The sequence below is a fragment of the Amblyomma mixtum genome, chromosome 5 (assembly GCF_055824585.1).
Source record: "Amblyomma mixtum isolate Tamu chromosome 5, ASM5582458v1, whole genome shotgun sequence".
Lineage (NCBI taxonomy): Eukaryota > Metazoa > Arthropoda > Arachnida > Ixodida > Ixodidae > Amblyomma > Amblyomma mixtum.
The window spans coordinates 2,814,664-2,827,353 of NC_143016.1; the positions used below are offsets into that span (position 1 = coordinate 2,814,664).

General features: G+C 48.5%; 1 protein-coding gene across 3 annotated transcripts in view; it reads left to right on the forward strand.

The window, feature by feature from the left end:
• Positions 1-10,128, forward strand: part of LOC149341140 (uncharacterized) — an 88,522-nt gene extending 78,394 nt beyond the window's left edge. For all 3 annotated transcript variants that reach the window (XM_089543022.1, XM_089543020.1, XM_089543021.1), the window contains 2 exons: positions 7,941-8,121; positions 10,012-10,128. In XM_089543022.1, the coding sequence (XP_089399148.1) occupies positions 7,941-8,121; positions 10,012-10,028 (198 nt within the window). In that variant the 3' untranslated portion in view covers positions 10,029-10,128. The remainder of the gene's footprint in view (positions 1-7,940; positions 8,122-10,011) is intronic.
• The last annotated feature ends 2,562 nt before the right edge of the window (positions 10,129-12,690 follow it).

A 12,690-nucleotide genomic window follows, 5' to 3' on the forward strand; every position in this document is an offset into this window, starting at 1 on the left:
AAGTGTAAAATTACCGCCAACGCCTCAACATGGAGAAGATTCCGCCACCTGCGAAATTCGAAACCATTGGCAACGCAGCGGAACAATGGAGAGCCTTCAAGCAGAGCTTCACGCTGTACCTCAAAGCAACCAACACAGCGAAAGCACCGTCCGACCGGCAAGTAGCACTTCTTTTGACCGTCGGAGGCTCCACGCTTCTTGACATATATAACACTTTGGACTTCGGGAAACCAACAGGAGCAAGACCACACCCAGAATTTGACTACACGCATGTGATAAGCCTTCTCGACGCGCATTTCTTACCGAAGCATAACGAACTGTACTCGCGATACGTCTTCCGCTCACGAATGCAGCAACAGGAAGAGCAGTTCGATGACTTTCTGACCGACCTGAAATTGAAAGCGCGCGACTGCGGGTTCGGGAACGAACGAGACAAATTGATCCGCGACCAGATCGTCTGTGGAATTTACGACGAGAGAGCGCGAGCGGACATTCTAAAGCTCGATGACCCAACCCTCGAGAGAGTTGTCAAAGTGTGTCTTGCTCATGAGGCTACAAAACACCAAATGAAAGCATTTAAAGAGGGATCAGCTGCAAGCAACAGCGAAGTTCACACTGTGAAAAAGCAGCACCGTCGCAACTATGCCAGTAAAAGTCTAAAAGAAGAAAGGAAACCTCCGTTGATGGCGAATCTTCCGAAATGCAAGTACTGCGGAAGGAGCCACGAACGCAAAAGAACAGCCTGCCCAGCTTGGAAACAAGTGTGCGTTAAGTGCAGAAAGCCAAACCACTTCGCAGCAGTGTGCAAAGGCAGCAGGGCAGTGGCTAGTCTCGAGGTCGATAGCGACGAAGAGGACATTTTGGCAGTTAAGAGCAAAAAGCCCAGCTCAGTCTACACGCTCTTGGAAGTGAACGGAAACAAAGTGAAGTTTCAAGTAGACAGTGGAGCGGCAGTTGATGTGATTACAGCCAAATACGTCCAGCCACAGCAGCTGAGAGCGAGCGCAACGACACTGCGGACATGGAACGGAAGCACAGTTTACTCCAAGGGCAAAGCCCAGCTTGAGGTCACTGCCAAAAATGGAAAGAGGCATGTCCTGGAATTCGTAGTTGTTGCTGATGAGCTCACACCCCTCATTGGAAGGAAGACAGCAGAAACCATGGGTCTCATAACAATCGATTATGATCTGGTAGCTACAGTTAACGCTCCAGAGGAAGACTTCACAAAGCGCATAGTGGAAAAATTCCCAGACGTCTTTGGAGAAGCACTAGGGACGCTGCCGGGAACAGTACATCTGGTAACAAAACAGGATGCAGTCCCGAAAGCGATAACAAGCTGCAGAGTGCCTGTCAGCATAAAACCACAGCTTGAAGAAACCTTGCAAAGCATGGAGAGAAGAGGAGTAATCAAAAGTGTCACCGAGCCAACCGAGTGGGTGAGCCGAATGGTCGTGGCGATGAAGAAAAATGGCGACATGAGAGTGTGCATTGACCCACAAGCGCTAAATGAAGCGTTAGAACGAGAGCGCCACACATTGCCCATTCTCGACGACGTCTTGCCAGAGCTTGCAAAAGCCAAGATCTTTTCAAAACTAGACCTACGAGAAGGGTACTGGCAATGCTGCCTCGATGAAGAGTCAAGTCTAAAGACCACATTTCAAACGCCCAACGGCCGATATCGATGGCTGCGCCTACCATTTGGGTTAGCGGTCAGCAGTGAAATATTTCAGAAGAGACTGCAAATGGCACTTGAAGGACTAAACGGAGTTCTGTGCATAGCAGACGACATCCTCGTCTATGGAGTTGGTGAAACTGAAAAGGATGCTCTTAAAGATCACGACAGAAAGCTCGAAAACCTAATGCAGAGATGCAGACAGACTGGAATACGTCTGAACAAGAACAAGACGCAACTTCGCATGAGCACAACAGTCTTCATGGGACACGTGCTGACAAAAGAAGGACTGAAAGTGGATCCAGAGAAAACAAAGGCAATTCAAGAAATGCCTCGACCAACTGATGTCCAAGGCGTACAGCGGTTTTGCGGAATGATCAATTACCTGTCCAGATTCCTACCCGGAATTTCACGAGTGTTAGAACCATTGAGGAAGCTCACAGTGAAAGACACACCGTGGCACTGGGGAGAAGAACAAGAACAAGCGTTCCAGAAGGCAAAAGATGCAGTGACAAGAGCTCCTATTCTAGCATACTTCGACACGCGAAAGCCAGTTGAAATACAATGTGACGCCAGCGACCTCGGACTTGGAGCGGCTCTCATCCAAGAAGGAAAACCTGTATCTTTCGCCAGCAGAGCACTAACACCGACAGAATGTCGCTATGCCCAGATCGAGAAGGAAATGCTAGCAATCGTATTTGCATTGCAGAAATTCCATCAGTACACCTTCGGAACAGCTACAACGATCATCAGTGATCACAAGCCTCTTCAGTCCATCATGAAAAAAAGACTCGATCAAGTGCCAAGACGACTGCAAGGTATGATACTGCAAACGCAAAGATATAACATCAACATCGAGCACAGACCAGGGAAAGAACTACTTCTAGCTGACACGATGTCGAGGGCATTCCTTCCCAACCGCGACAGTGACAGTGAACTAGAAAGCATCAACGTTGTGAACTACCTGCCAGTGCGCAAGGAAACCTTGGAAAAAATTCGCAAAGCGACGGAGAAAGATGACTTCCTGCAAAAGCTTAAGTCAATCATATTGTCAGGATGGCCACAAGAAAAGCACCAAGTGCCGCGAGACATGCGCGTCTACTACCCATTCAGAGATGAACTCACAGTGGAGGAGGACCTCATCTACAAGGGATTACGACTGCTCATCCCATTGTCTCTGCGCCGTGAGATCAAAGAGAAACTTCACGCATCGCACATGGGAATTGAGAGCTGTCTTCGGCGTGCACGCGAGTGTGTATTCTGGCCCAGGATGAACACAGAACTGAAGGATTACATCGCAAGGTGCGAAGTGTGTCAGAAGCATGCGCATTCCCAACAACGAGAGACACTCATCCCTCATCCGGAACCGAGTTATCCGTGGGAAAGAGTCGGATGCGACATCTTCGAGTATAAGAGGAAAAACTTTCTCGTTACAGTCGACTATCTCAGCAACTTTTGGGAAGTAGATCAGCTGAAGACGACAACTTCAACCCAAGTGATCCTAAAGCTGAAAGCTCACTTTGCTAGATACGGGATTCCAAGAATTCTGGTGAGCGACAACGGACCCCAGTTTGCGAGCGAGGAGTTCGAAAGGTTTGCTAAAAGCTGGAACTTCGAACACAAAACGTCAAGTCCAGGTTATCCACGTTCGAATGGAATGGCCGAATCAGCGGTAAAAATGGCAAAAATGCTATTGAAAAAAGCGGAAGAAAGCAAGTCAGAACCGCAATTGGCATTCCTAGATTTTCGAAATACACCCCTGCAAGGATTAAACGCCAGCCCGGCACAACTGCTCATGGGTCGCCGCACCAGAACGACACTGCCGACCACAGCAAAGCTGCTGGAACCCGAAACGATAAACGTGACCGGCAAGAGGCAGGCAAGAAGACAACGAACAATCTTTTATCATGACAAACATGCCAAGGACCTGCCAACACTGAAAGAAGGACAAGATGTGACTATCCGACCGATTAGAAGCGGACCATGGTCTAAAGGAACCGTGACAAAAAGAGTTGATGACAGATCGTATGAAGTCAACGTGGGAGACAGCGTTCTGAGAAGGAACCGCGTATTTATAAGAAGCCCACCGAAGAGTGCAACCAGAAACAAGGAACAAGAACAGACAGAGCTTGAGTCCCAAGAAGGAAATGCTGAAACGGGAGACAACCAAACCAATGACACTGAACAGCAAGAAACCGAGCAGCGCCCTGATGTGACTCGCACGCCGGCACGACCTCAAAGAACAAGAATGCTCCCAAAGCGACTTCACGATTACCTGGTTGGATGACAGCAAGCTACAAAAAAGGGAGGATGTTACAAGACGCTCTTGTAGATGGCGCCAGCTGTACCGGCAACGCACCCTCCGCTTCCTCCGCTGTCGGAGAAGCAGCCAGCCACCCCCGCAGGCGATGCGCCCAGCCGCCGAGCGCACGGGCCCGACGGCCGCCGTCCTCCTCACCCTCTTATATACAAGTGGCAGACGACTCGGATTCCACGGCGCCCCCACTTGAACAGCTACGCAGCAGACCCAGCCATGTATTCCTCCTAATCAGACCTATGTAGCCCAGACTGTAATAAACGTTCAATAATCACCATCTAAAAGAAGTCCTCAGTTACTAGAGTCATCCTAAATTAGACAGGCACGAAACACCATCCATTTCAGTTTAGAGTTACTGTTAAAGCTATACACTGATTCTATTCCACTTAACAACTAGCAGCTCTACGCGTTATTCTCGATTCTGCGTGAAAATGCTACTGTTTCTGAGGTTTTCATGCTTTACTGGGGCTGGAATAGCAGCTTACGGCACCAGCAGGAGCGAATACACGAAGGTTATTCAGGAAATGGAAAAAGAACGTTTTTCGCTGCTAGGCAGTGTTTAAAAAATGTAAACGAGTGGAAGCTGCAGAACGCTACCCGGAACCTGTGCCATCTCTCGAGCGATGCCAAAACTTAGCCGTGGCCTCTGCGATCGGCTCCGGCGGTGCGCCGCGCTCGTCGCTATCGCAGAGGCCACGGCTTAGCGTTCAGCATTAGTTATAAATTCGATAGATGGCAGCACCAAGGTCATTTCAGTTGAGGCAAAAGCGCCAGCGGAAAGTGCTCATTTCACGGTAGTTCAAAAGGCACTGCTGTATGGTTTCAAGCGACGCCATGGGGTGCCTTGGACGCATAGATAAAGAAATGATTCATGTACTGTGTGTAGTAGCTCTCCGGAGACAATTAAACATATTCTCCTTAATTGCCGTTACCAAGGGGGCTTATATAACCTCCTCGGTCGTTTTTATCCCGACGTCGATGCCGATCAGAGCATGTCTGAGGCATTAGGGCTCGGGGATAAGGAAGATAATGTGATTGTGTCCACAGCAGAGGTCAGAAAGAACTGTTGGTAAATTATTACAGCGTTTTTAGGAGCCAAAATTGGTAGATTCTGAAAGGAATCGGAAATTCATCTTAAAAGATGGATGAATTCTGTAATAGCGATTGGGTCAAGAGAAGGTTTAAAACTGAAATGTATCCTGAACCTAGTGGCGCCCGTCACCGCCCTTTTTTTGAGGGTACATCCATCCATCCGTTCGACCATCCGTCCATTCGGAAGTAAGAGCGGAAAAGCACTTTTCTCGTGTCAGTGATGCTGGTGGTATATTTGGAGGGGGGAAGCCGGAGAGATTTCTTTTAGTGTTTTTTTTTTTAATTTTGATGTACAGAACTTTTATTTAGATATTACAATTTGACCTTTGTTCAATAGAGAACACTGTACTCGCTGATTCTTTTATTCTATTTCACTGCGTGGTTTCCGGCCTTCTCTATTTTCTGCATGCATAAACGATTTTCTTGCATAGCACTCCTAATTGCTAGATATTCTATTCATTGATAAGGATAAGCAAAAAATAAATCTTCAGCGAACTTCTGTTCATTAAATTTATACAAAATTCTACAAAAAGTCTATATATTATTTGCTTTGTTTATATTAGAAACATAGAAAAAAATTACACATGGGCGACAAATGAAACACCATGAAAGAAAGAGATATAGAATGCATGTATACAATTATACATGTACTATGCGAGGGCTTATTAAGCCAGAGTGGAAAAACATACATTTTGGCAGCCACAGCAGGGGGCGCATTCATATGCGAGCGCGTCCATTATGCGCGTAAATGCGGTACTCCTTCTGCGTAAACAATTTTGCGCTTCTTCCTGTCTAGGACTGCACTGGAAACGTCTTTGATAGTGCTACACTCTTGTAGTACCAGATTTAATCAGTTATTGCTGCAGTGTAGATGCACAGACCTTTACTCAGAGTCTCTAATTCTTTTATGTACACCTGAAAAAACTGCCCGACATTTTCGCCGCCGCATCAAATTAGTGGCTACGTAAACAGTGAAAGTCAACACCGATGCACTAGGCCCTGGATGGCCGAGTGTAGTGTCTTGGCTCTCCTGTCAGGCGCGTTATATTGGCCGAGGTACTCTTCCCGAAACGTAGTCGTCTTACTCTGCACCTACCACTGACCTACCACCTACCACAACTGCTCGTTACCATTCGGTTCTGCTATCAGCGATGGTAACGTAGAAAAGACTATACTTCACGGCCTTTAAGATCTATCATTGTGTATTATAGGCCGTAATATCTGTAAGCTCATTCTGCACGTTGCTCTCCACCCATCTGTCCCCCTAAATCATTCGTCTTAAAGGGTAAAATACAGCCCCATCTTTCCTCAAATTTCTGCTGACTTGTCCTCGTCCTCGAAGAGCTTGACCTGCGGGGCAGACGTAAATAACTTACAGTGACAAGTAATAAAACCTTAGCCTCTCCCTGCTGTTTACTGCATCGCTGCGACAGGATATGGAAAAGAAGAATGCCTCTCTGATGTGACAAATGTTGGCTGACAGACTCCAAGCGAAATTGGCACGTTAAAGGGCAACTGAAGAGGTTTCAGAATTTGATTAGTCTAAAAGGGGTGAATGTGTGAAACATTCAGGTAAAGCCTGCGAAGTCGTTTCGCACTAGCATTTGAAATGGGGGTGTAATCGCCGAATAAAGCAGCGTCGGCGTTCAGGCTTCTCTAGCACAGAGAGAAGCAGACACCCCGACAAAAACGTCGCGTACGACGGCGCAGCGTTTTTAGCGAAGAAACGGTTATTTCATGGAAGAGAACCTACGCCATGAAAGGTCAAACTCAAGAAGAATTGTTTGGTGGAATCGGACGACACACAGCAGCATGCGAGCGAAGGAAGCGGATGTCTGAAATTTTGGCAGCAGTTATGTCACTAAGGGTTTCGCCGCACTCCAACACAGTGAGGAGGAGCCTGAACATCGTGGCGTTTTGAATCGACGATTACGTCGCCATTTTAGATGTCACTGCAACAATACTTTTGTATGCTTTAGCAAAAAACTTCATAGATTCGAATTGTTAAATAACCTCGAATTCTAAAAAAAACTTTTCAACCTAGCCTTAATTAAGCTGTTTTCTCCGCCATGCAAGTATTTGCGTTCTCGTCAGGCTCGCCGGTGGGGAGCGGCGCGATGGCGCCGGTTTAGCGAGAAGGTCGTGCCGCGCTGCCATGTTCACAGGTAGAGGTTAAACAGTGCCGCTCGTTCAGCGGACTCTGCTCGCTTTCTGCTTGGCAGGTGCCGCTGTGAGTCACCTCCAAGCAGCCGCAGACACTTATCAGAAGTAGCGGTCCGGCCTTTGTGGCTGTCTTCCCAGCATTGCTGTGCAGATGCCCAAAAAAGCATAGCCCCGGAAGGGTGCTCGTTCGCAAGCCTCGCCGACGCCATGATTTTGTCCGCTTTTAGACCACCGGTGGTCAGAAGGTTCACCACCCGGCTGCTAGGTGGCTTGTGTCGCTCTCGCCTGCTGTCACACCGATGCCAAGGTTGGCGCCTAACCAGCTCAAATTCGCAACTGTCTTCCTTTGTCGCGGCGCAAGTTGTCAAGAAAGCACTGTCGATCACACAGGCAGTCGCTGGATGCGAGAAACGTATTTCTCGGTATCTTTCAGCATTCCGCACTGTTCTCCAGCACAAAACGTCACACTTAGCATGCAAACCGATGTATATAGTGAGCGAAAGTAGTTCAGTTTAGCGGAATATTCACATTCACGCTAAGTGCAACCTTTCTCAAGACAAGGCGCGTATAGCGCAAGACGTCACCATACTGCATTTCTGCAACAGCGAGGCTTCAACGGAGCAAAAACTTGCAGTGTTTTTACCTCCTTTTTTTCTCGCAACGTGCTGTCCCGACCGCATATTTGTTCTTCCCCAGCGGCGGACGGTGATGCTGGCTACCTTCGCTCTGTGCGGCTTCGGCAACTTGTGCGCGGTCGGCATCGCGCTGGGCGCGCTGGGGGCGCTGTGCCCAGACCGCCTCCCCACCGTCGCCGGTCTCGGCTTCCGCGCCATGTGGGCTGGCTGCACTGCATCGCTGCTGAACGCCTGCGTCGTGGGTAAGCGTGATCACATGACTCCAGGCCGTTATTCCTTTGACGCTACAAAAACTGCAGCATTCATCATTCATGTCGGGTGAAATCGGCGTGTATTAGCGATACCAGTCGAAATGCCTTATCGCATGCTTCCTATATTTATCGAATGGCCGACCAGAAATATTTAGGACCTGCCAGGCCTGCCTCACGCGTCACCTAACCTCCTTTTATACTGAGAAGGTCGCGTGATTCTCTGGTCTTGCCGCCGTCCTTTGCGGTTTTGCGCTTACCCTTTACTTTCTGCCTAGACCTCTTCCAAGTCTGCGCTCGGTCCAGTGAGCCCGCGCGATGCAGTGCACGGTTAGCGGTGGTTTCTAGTGTGGGCAAACGCTTCAGCGCCTGCGCTGTAGACGTCCGCATTGCAACCGAGTGCGCTATTGATTGGAACAGTATTTATCCCATGAATGTAACTTTCCACATTAAACGCTGCTCATAACTGAGGCATAAAGTGGCAAGCCATTGGATTTTTTTTTATAATCACCGACAAATTTTGTCTCGTGTCGGGGGCAAACGACAATGAACGATGGGGCTCAAGGAGGCAACCCACAGGCAGTGATATCCCAATTCGAGAATTTGGCCCTTTTTTTTGTTATTTTCGGTCCAGGGCCTAAAAGAAATCTTCATGAGACTTCAGAGTTTGAAGAATGAACAGGGAGATAGGGGAATCTTTTTCGACTAAAGGTAGCACAAACTGGCTCGCTAAAATACTGCCTTTAATGTGCGAAAACTGCGGCGCTGCGAAAACCTGAGTTGTCTCCGAACATTAACAGGCCGACAAAAAGGCGATATTATTGGGTCCTTTGCTGTGCACTCAGAAACAGCGCTAGCTGTCTCCGGCGGCGTATTGCTCACGACGGTGCTGCATAAGAGAGATGCTACTCGACTTAATCGCATGTTGGCGGCCCATACCACACTCTAGCTTCATTTTTACTTTTTTTGCCTAGTTTCCCGAAGTTAGGTCGTCGACCTATGACTAGTATCCACGGCGGTCATGTACAGGGAAAACGGGCCTAGGAGTTAGTCACGTATTACGTACGACTTCATGCTAGTCATTTGCGTGCTTGTTTCATTCGGTTCCACTAAGAGGTACATTCTAACTGAATAAAAGCTTGAAACTGGATTCCTAGCTTTTGCTTTTAACGCGTAGCCTCAGGTGGGAATCTCAGCTGCGTCACAGTCCCTGGGATTAGCTTGTCATATGACGGTACCACTGTGAACAAGACATTTTCTACTCGACGCGATATGTGCCCACAGCTTAAGTACACATCGGCTAAGTCCGATCACCCTCAGCAAGACGCATTTTTTTCTTGTTGCTCAGCTCGGCCCTCTTCGTATGAGAGCGAGCGCGGAGTGTAAAATGAAAAATGGCCACCCATCATGAAGCTTTTCCAGACGCCACAAGCAAGTACTGATGATCCGAATACCAAGTCGAACCTGCCGGTCTAGGAGCGAAATGCATAGTCTCTCAAAGGAATATGCATGATCAAAAGTAATCTTCAAAATCACATCTACCGAGCGAACGTCTGCACTATTTTATGGAACACGACCGGAACCGAAGAATTCGCTATTTCCGCTACCGATAGCCGTATTTTCTTACGTGATTGCATTTGCAGTAAAATAGTTCCTTTTTTTTTACTTCATGGCAATGAGCGATGTGGCACGTCACAAATGCAGGAAACACCCTCCCATTAATAATGACATCGCAACGCAATCATCATACCAGTGCTATTGCGCAGCGGATTTGCTTTGTAAAATTTCTCCGTTCAGTCTTAACGCCACTAGTTTAGTTTGGTGGAGAAAACATTATTTTGTGTAATTTTGTTTCATATGCGCTTCATCTGTTTGTATTTCCAGGTAGCCTGATCGAGTGAGAAACAAGTGTTTCACTGCCGCATCGCATCAACAAGCGATCATTTAGTTAGCACGCAAATGCAATACTGCACTTAATATACACACAGGGCTCCTTAATATTTCTTCACAGAACAGATAATTAAACGAGCGCTTATGCCACCGGGTCCTGTTATTAATTGTGCATGTATAAACAATACAACACGACACACAACAAGGCGTAACAAGACGCCTCACCTACCATAGCAAAACACTTCGATCCGAACACAGATGGGCGCTGCCCGCACTGTGGAGAGATCTGCGATATATTTCACATGGTGTGGGCATGTACTCAGAATCCTCACCTTCCCCCACTCCCACCCGAGAGGCATGGGAGACTGCCCTCCTCAACTGCTCCACACTGGAGTCCCAAAGGGCTCTAGTAAAGCGGGCGCGAGACGGGGCCTCGTCGTGCGGTGTCCCGGACTAAGGATGCCGACCATGCAGCAGGGTTTTTTGACCCTCAAGCTCTCTTTGATTAAAGTTTTTCACCACCACCACCACCACTTGGCTCCTTGTCAAGCTAAGCGTCTTCAACAAACGCTACCCCTCACATGAGTCCATACCAGGAAGTCTGAGAGAATGGAATTGGCGCTGTTGTCTCAAGACGGGAGCACTAGCAGGACCCTTCTTAAGGCAGTGGATGTAATCCGCAAAAAAAAAAAAAAAAAATCATGTGCATGCATTGTTGCGCCTATGCATTAATTTTTCTTGGTTAAACTCTCTAGCCGCGGCGGCTTAGTGGCCTTGGCGTTCGGCTGCTTATGCCATGGTCGCGGATTCGAATCCCGGCCGTGGTGGGAAGCATTTCGGTGGAGGCGAAATGCAAACACGCATGTGTGCTGTGCGCTATGGGTGCACGTTGAAGAACGCTATGTGCGGGCAGTTGATCCCGTGTCCTAGCCACCACGACGTCCCTCATAGCGTGTTCATGAAGTGGCGTGCAACGGCGCTAATTCAGGCGTGTTTCGGAATACTTTGAAATGGTGCTTGCTGGTCACCAGTCGTGGCGGGCCATCGTTGCCCCGTGCACACGTGTTCCGGGGATGTTTTTTCTTTCAAGTGCGCTCAGTTCCCCGGGCTTCTGGTTTACGTTGCTCCTCATGATGCAACGTTCCTCAACGTACTGCTCTATGATAAGCTCATCCCTGCAGCATTCGGCAAGTTACCATCGTTTAAATGCGAAAATTTCTAATGAAATGTCCCTCATACCTCGTATGATAAGCAACACCACGCACGATCTATAGGGAATATAAAGACTACGAAATTAAGATTATTAGAAATGAAAGGACGCGCTTAAATATATTACTAATCCATATTGTGTACTTGTTGAGAGACAGTCATTCGTCGCTCTCTTTGTCCTCCACGCGGTGTTAGGCTGCCCCAGCGCTGCCTTGTGGCAACCTAACACAACTACCTATATAGACGCTCTTACTGCGTGGACGTCTTTTACTTTTGCACAAAAAATATGTATGAGAATTATCAAATAAAAATGAACCAATTCGGCTGCATAAATTCATCTCAGTGTTGCAGGCAGCCGGTCGAAAAGTTCGGCCTGGTACTGTTGAAAATAAACGAAGCTTCTACTCCCCGTTTCATCGAAAAAACACTTCGCGAGGTTCAGGCTCCAATTCTGCACGCGACATCACAGTAATTCGGCCTTGCGAGTTCTTCTAGTTTTGAGGAAGTCACAGGGAAGCACCATGGGCGTCCGGAAGGGGGGGGGGGTCGCCCCTCCCCCCCCTCCCCTGGATTTACGGATATTATTTATGCCCTAGTAGAAAACAACTACAAACCTACCGCCTCCCCCATCCTCGGACATCGGGTTCCCCCCCCCCCCCCCCCCCCCCCCCTGGAAAAAGTTCTGCGGACGTCATTGGCGGCCGGCCAGAATAGATCTGGCCGTTATAGGTCACTGACCTAAACTCTACTCTTTAGCTGGACTTCCCCCTAAACACACCCTACTCTCAAAATTGTGAACGCACTCTATTTGACGCAGTCACGTCGCTCTCACGGTCGTCAGTCCGTCCGGTCCCGGTCACCACGCGTAATCCCAAGGGCTCCTAAACATGCGTCTGCACCACACGGCTATCAGCTAGCAACCTACAGGGTCTGTCCTGAAAGTAATGAGACAAGCCACAATGTGGCGCGTGCATGCGCTAGATCGAGGAACCACTTTTGGAAGAACGAGGGGGAACCTTCAGCTTCGCAATGCAAAGACCTCAGTTGGCTTCGAGCAGGTCAAGCGAGTGGAGGTGTTCAAATGTGTACCCCTCTTTCGTCGCTGCTTCGAGGAAACCATGGAGCGAACGTTGGAACAGCGCGACGCGGTGAAGCTTTGTAATAAACTGGTTTGGTTTGGTTAGGTTTGGTTTATTGGGTTTAACGTCCGGAAGCAACTTTAACGTCCGGAAGCAACTCAGGCTATGAGGGACGCCGTAGTGAAGGGCTCCGGAAATTTCGACCACCTGGGGTTCTTTAACGTGCACTGACATCGCACTGTACACGGGCCTCTAGAATTTCGCCTTCATCGAAATTCAGCCGCCGCGGCCGGGATCGAACCCGCGTCTTTCGGGTCAGCAGCCGAGCGCCATAACCACTGAGCCACCGTGGTGGGGCTGTAATAAACTTTATAAATCACCGACC